This window comes from Cryptomeria japonica, chromosome 3 (assembly GCF_030272615.1).
Source record: "Cryptomeria japonica chromosome 3, Sugi_1.0, whole genome shotgun sequence".
NCBI classification, from domain to species: Eukaryota; Viridiplantae; Streptophyta; class Pinopsida; order Cupressales; family Cupressaceae; genus Cryptomeria; species Cryptomeria japonica.
Window position 1 is genome coordinate 335,437,158 of NC_081407.1, and position 6,375 is coordinate 335,443,532.

General features: G+C 39.9%; 1 protein-coding gene across 2 annotated transcripts; it reads left to right on the plus strand.

Moving 5' to 3' along the window:
• The first annotated feature begins 280 nt into the window (after nucleotides 1-280).
• Nucleotides 281-5,575, plus strand: LOC131067210 (B3 domain-containing transcription factor ABI3). Of its 2 annotated transcripts, none has more exons than XM_058002157.2 (7): nucleotides 281-1,123; nucleotides 1,262-2,898; nucleotides 3,030-3,134; nucleotides 3,249-3,349; nucleotides 3,476-3,522; nucleotides 4,583-4,659; nucleotides 4,804-5,575. In XM_058002157.2, the coding sequence occupies exons 2-7, from the start codon at nucleotides 1,267-1,269 to the stop codon at nucleotides 5,269-5,271; spliced, it is 2,430 nt and encodes an 809-aa protein (XP_057858140.2). In that variant the 5' UTR covers nucleotides 281-1,123; nucleotides 1,262-1,266; the 3' UTR covers nucleotides 5,272-5,575. The 2 variants fall into 2 exon arrangements, with proteins under 2 accessions (XP_057858140.2, XP_057858141.2); XM_058002158.2 differs by having other exon boundaries at nucleotides 286-1,123; nucleotides 3,042-3,134.
• The last annotated feature ends 800 nt before the right edge of the window (nucleotides 5,576-6,375 follow it).

The window sequence follows — 6,375 nt, forward strand, 5'->3', positions numbered from 1 at the left end:
ATTAGGGTTTTGATGGGGAATATAAGAGCAAAGGCAAGAGGTCTTCCCATGTGCCAACAATGGCGGACGCGCCACGTATGAGAGCGCGCCGTTTCGCCAACAAATCCAGACAAAACGGTGAAGTTGCCGTTAAACGCCACCATTCACTCCCTTACGGATGGCACCAAATTTCTCCTCACCTGGCGCGCTCAGCTCTTCTCGATTCTCGCAGACTGTTTTTTTATATTACTTTTTACTTTTCTCAAACATGTCTGCCGAATTTATCTCCGGTTTACTCACTTCCCCTTAGTTTATGGGGGAACCCTGAAATGACCGGTTGCGAGGGTTGCATTTGATCCTTTTTTGTCCTTTTTGCCTGCTTTCCGCCCATCGAAATCCGGGCCCGTGCGGTAGTCTTCCGCCTTGTTCAGGTGGAGTGACGGAGACTGTTACATTCCCTTTTTCCGGGCGTATATACATTGTGTATATGTCGACACCAGGAGTGGTTTAAATACAGGCTAGGTTATGGGGTTTGAAGTCTACGGCAAGTATACGAGTTTTGGGGGATTGTCCAGTCAAAAGAGAGACGATTTGCGGATGGCACCGCGGCTCGTGGGTAGCTGCTAATTTATTATGTGGAGAAAAAAACACACTTATTTTGACTCGCTTCTGAATACAAGTTTCCTGTGAAGCTACCGATGCAAAAAAAAATCCCGTTCTCCAAGACTTGTGAATAGTAGTGTACTGTATATATACATATATAGTGTACTGTGTATATATGTTGGAGATCCACAGTTTTCATCCTACCACCACGGTATCTATATAAACAAGGAATAGGAGGCTAGGGTGTTCATTTTGTAACTGGCAGATGAAGCTCTCCATTATCATTTGCAATTAGCCTTTTGAGCTTTCTGTTTTCTCCGGGAAATCTATGGTCGCCGTTCTTTTCTTGTGCGTATAATCGAGTGGCATGGCGTGAGGAGATTTTTAAGGGTGAGGATTTTGGGCGGTGACAGGAGGACAAAAGAGCGGTCGATGTTTGAGAAAATGGGGCCGGTTAATGCTTGATGCTGGAGCTTCTGAGTGGAGGTGGAGCTTTCAGATACTAGTTTTTTATATATATTTGTTGCGTCCTATATAAGAGGTGAATATTCAGTTGGTTTTTTATGTGGGTTTTCTTCTAGTTGTACTTAAATGCGTTGGTAGTACTGTATTATGAGGACTGGTGCTGTTTTTTTCTTCTTGTTTAGATTTTTTCTTAATAACCCCTGTTATTCTGCAGGAGACATGGACAGTGAGAGTGCTCAAAATGTTGGTGAAGTAGAAAGAGCAGAAGCGAATGGAATCATTGAAGGACAAGATGCAAACAGAAACATTGAAGGAGGTGTTAAAGTGAAAATGGAGGCTGGAGAAATGGATGGAGAGTTAAATGATGAGAGTCCAGAAGAATGCAATGAAATGATTGCCATGAATTCTGAGGATACTGATTTCTTGGGCAAGGCGGAGGATTTGATTCCTCCAAGCCCAGGAGGTGCCGAATGGACAGACTATGAATGCACATCTGCAGATGATATGCTGGATGCTGCAAGGATTTTTGACTGTGTTAATCTCCCCAACTTGAGTGAGTTGCAGTATAATCTAGAGCCTCCTGCACCTCTACCACCTGCTGCTGCTGCTGCCCCGGCTTCTTCATCGTTGGGTTCATCTACTTCCTCGTCTTCTGCTTCTGTATCATCTCCTTCTTCATCATCTTGGCTTAATACAAGCAATATGAAAAGCGAGGAAGCCATGGAGAGACATTACCATTCTTCAAGCACGCCTTCCATAGACCAAGATTCTGCCACCTCTACATCCTATCAGAACTTCATGGTTATACCATTCGAGCAGCCTGCAGACAGTCACAACAACAACATTTGTAAAGAGTATTCATACTCAGATCTAGACCATGCAGACAAAATTGATGTTTTGGAGGAGCTACAGAACTTGGATTTACTGGACGGATCCGATATGTGGGATCCCTTTTCTGCAGGAGCCCTGGACGGATTCGTCCCAGCAGATAACAATATTCCATCCGAAGAGCTACCCATGGTGTTTTTCGAGTGGTTAAAGTCCAACAAGGACTCCATTTCTCCTGAGGATCTGAGAAGCATAAAGCTCAAGAGATCCACCATCGAACTCGCAGCTAAGCAATTGGGTGGTGGGAAAAAAGCCATGCTACATCTCCTCAAGCTCATTCTCGCATGGGTGCAGAACAATCACCTACAGAGAAAAAGAAAGCTGTCCCAGCAGCACCAGAAGTTCAATGGATGCAGGCCATCGTATTTCGTTGATCAGTACAATCAATGCTACAATGGCGGCGGTGTAATGGATCATGGGTTCGAACCACAAAGCTGCTATGCCCAAGTTGCTATACCGACAGACCCCTCCATGTTTGCTGCACTGAATAATAATACCTTCAATCCTCCTCCTGCTCCTTCCATGGATACAATTCATCACCCTGCAAAATACAGGCGGGTTCCTCTTGAAGGATGTGGTGGTTTTACCAGCTCTCATGAGTGCCAACCCATGTTTCAGCCTCTTGATGGCGGCGCTCCATGGCCAAACATGAATTGCATGCTCCAGAACCAGCTTCCCTATGAAAACTACCGCTTTCCACCTCCTACATCACAATCCCAGGTAGATTACATGAATTACCGCTCTAGTACTCCTGCAGTCTCAACGAAAGAGGCCAGAAAGAATAGAATGGCTCGTCAAAGGCGTTCCATGGCTCACCACCATCACCATCACCACCAAAACCGCCATTGGTCGGCCTCAACGTCGCCACTGTCACGCCAATCTTCGGAGCAAGTCAATATCAACCTCATGCAATATCAACAGCAACGCCAGACATATCTGCAAACAGATCGTCGTCAGATCAATGTAAATGCAATTAACTCTTACTGCTTTTAGTGCAATCGATCTTACATTTATAGAGCAGTTAAATTTGGCTGCATCCGATAAACTGTATATAAATAATCTTAATGTGTCTACATACGTTGTGATCTATTAAGGTTGGCATGCAGGGTTGGAAGCCAGAAAAGAACTTGAAGTTTTTGCTGCAGAAAGTTCTCAAGCAGAGCGACGTGGGCAACTTAGGAAGGATCGTGCTACCTAAGGTCTAATACAATGCTTAGCTTTGGTTCATAAAAAATGCACAATTTTTTGATAGATTAGGGCTGAGGCTGATGCTCATGATTTTGTTTTTTTGTTCTTCTCTATAATGTGCGTAGAAGGAAGCAGAAACGCATCTTCCTGAGCTGGAGGCAAGAGATGGAATCTCCATTGCAATGGAAGACATTGTAACGTCTCATGTATGGAATATGCGTTACAGGTGAATTTGGTTGCACTTCGATCTTGGCTTGATTCGTTACTTTCTTTGTAATGCATGTTATACGTTAATATATTGTCACTCCAAGAAAAATCTGTAACTTTATACTATTTGTTACATTATTAGCAGGTTTTGGCCCAACAATAAGAGCAGGATGTATCTGCTCGAAAATACTGGTATGAACTCCTCATTCATGTCTGATGAAAATTCTCTATTGAGAGTTACTATTAAAGCAAAGCATTCAGTTAAGATTGGAATGAGATATTTCTAGGAATACAGTTTAAATTAGCTTTTCTGTGAATCTACATTTTAGTCATTAAAATGTGCAAATGGCAAAGGTGGTATTTTGGAGTGTTTTGAGCTACAATTTGCTCAGTGATGATAATGGCGTCATTGTGCTTTGTTTGGGCTAAAATCTGCATATAGACGATAATGGTCATATTGTAGTTTATCTAAATCAAAACTTTTGTATCTATAATAAATGGCGATCTTGTTACGTCTTCAAGCTAAAATGTTGTATTTTTGATCGGTCAGAATAAATTTTTCTTATGGTTGATTATATGATATTATGGTTTAGTTTAGCTCAAATTTCCGTATGATTGGTCATGGTGGTATTCTGGTTTGTGTAATATCAAGTCTGCAGATAAGTGATAATGGTGTCTTATGATTTATTTAAGACGAAATTTGCAAATGCATGATAATAGTACTACTGGGTTAGTTGGAGTTAACCTTCACATATGTGATTTACAAGGTGGTGTCTTTGGTTTGTTTGAGCCAACTTTGCATATGGATGACAAGGGTGGTATTCCAGTCAGTTATATGGTTGAATTGTGCTTTGTTAAGAGGTCAGATTTGCATAGGGATGGGAATGATGAAATTTTGTTAGTTCATAAATATTGATCTAAATGGACGCATAAATAGATTGTTCGAAGTAAATTTGTTATAAGTAAAGATTATGGTAATACTAGAATTTGCAGAAGGATGATAATTTGTGGCATTTTCATTTTCTTTAAACTAAAATTTGCCTGGAGTATGGTAATGGTGGGATTGCACTTTGTGTAAAGCTAGGACTTTGCAAATGGATTATAATGGCCCATGGTGATTTTCTTAAGCTAAATTCTGCATCGATAAAGGTGGTGGCTGTTCGTTCAAGCTGAAATTCATAGGAATGATAAATAATAATTATACTGTATGTCAAATTTAGAATGAATGATAATGGTTGCATTGTGGGCACAGGCGACTTTGTAAGATCTAATGGCCTGCAAGAGGGCGACTTCATCGTACTATACTCTGATACCAAAACTGGAAAATATGTAAATCTTCCTCGCTCTTATCTACTGGACATTTCTTCTAATTCTTTTCACACTGGTTTCAGACTAGTACTGGTTTTTAATGAACTGGAACATTTGGTTCTCTAAAATTAGGCAATGATCCTGTGTGTTGTATGTATGCAACAGATGATCCGTGGTGTAAAAGTGCCCAGATCAGACACATCTGCTTCTGCACCTGCAGCAACAAAGTGCACAAACGGTTCTTCTTCTCTACCAGATGGAGGAGATGCGAAACAGTTTTTAAAAATGGGAAAAAGTTATCTGGCTTCCACAAGTCAGTCTGTTGCAGTAACTTTTGCAGATTCCGTGGCTGACGCATCCTCTTCATCTGTATCTGATGCAACTGTGCATTCGTGCCCTGAGGCAGATCCATTTCTAAGAGACATGGTCACTCATTCCTTCCCCACAAAAGGAACTAGTAATTCACAACATGATCATCCAGGATCAGCCTCCACCAATTTAGAGAGCCTCTCTAGTCTTGAAAGCGGGGATCTTACAATAGAAGAAATTCTAGACTTGGTGGACTCGCCAGATTTGGTGGCTGAACCAGCCAAAAGTGATTCTTCTGATGATATTGCAGAAAGCAAGGATTAAAGTAACTGGGAACAAAATTTTTCTAATGGATTTGCACGAGTTCTTCCTCTACAGACTTGGATAACCATAAAAATTAGTACTTATGTTACAAGATGCTAAAGTTGGTAACTACTATCCTAAGTTTGTTCATGAGTATATGGAGAGCTTTGGCAATATCACTCGTTGGGTTTGTTTTTGTAGATGTTGTGCAGACTAGTAGGTCGACTCACTATCTATTTTCTATGTTTCTCAATTCTCCACCATGGAGATTTGTAATTTTTATCTTGATTTTATGATAATTCCTCACGCTCCGTAATATTTGATATGCGTGTATCCTTTGTGGCCATTGATTTTCTCACAGTAGCCAGTTCTTTAATAAGTGGGTTTCATTGAAAATTGGATTGCACAAGAAGTTTGTGAAACGTAATCATGGCAGACATTTAGTTTTGAGCACATGGAATCTTTAAAGTAATTTTGCAGTTATAATACTCGTGCCGAGGAGACGAATCCTCCGGAACTAGAGCAATTTATGAGCATTGAACAAGCATGCCATCTTTACACGTTGTGCCTATTTGAACTAGGTCTCTCAAAGTCTAGAACATTTTCATCATTAAACCATTTGATGAAGAAGTCTCAATAGTTAACAATTATTCTTTAGCAGATAAGAAAAATTGTATTATACAATTTCTAAGGTCTTAAGCCTAAATAGTAGAGATTTTCTTATGCATTTGAATTACTCTCTCGTCCATGAAAATTAGTTTATAAACTATAATCTGTTTGGAGAAAACTGTGCAAGCAGTTTTTTAATATTTGTGTTTGGTAGTTGTCATCGCATTTTCACAGTCCATGTAGTATGATTATAAGATTGTTTCTGGAATCAATTGTACATGATATTTTGGTAGTTGTCATTGCAGTTGTCATTGCATTTTCACAGTCCATGTAGTATGATTATAAGATTGTTTCTGGAATCAATTGTACATGATTTTGTATTGATATTTTGAATCACTATCATCAACTACAATATTTATACATATTTTGAACCACACGATCAACTACAGTATTCATATATAACGCAATCTATAGTCTATTATCAGTGATTAGCGACTGATTAACTGTACATGTTTT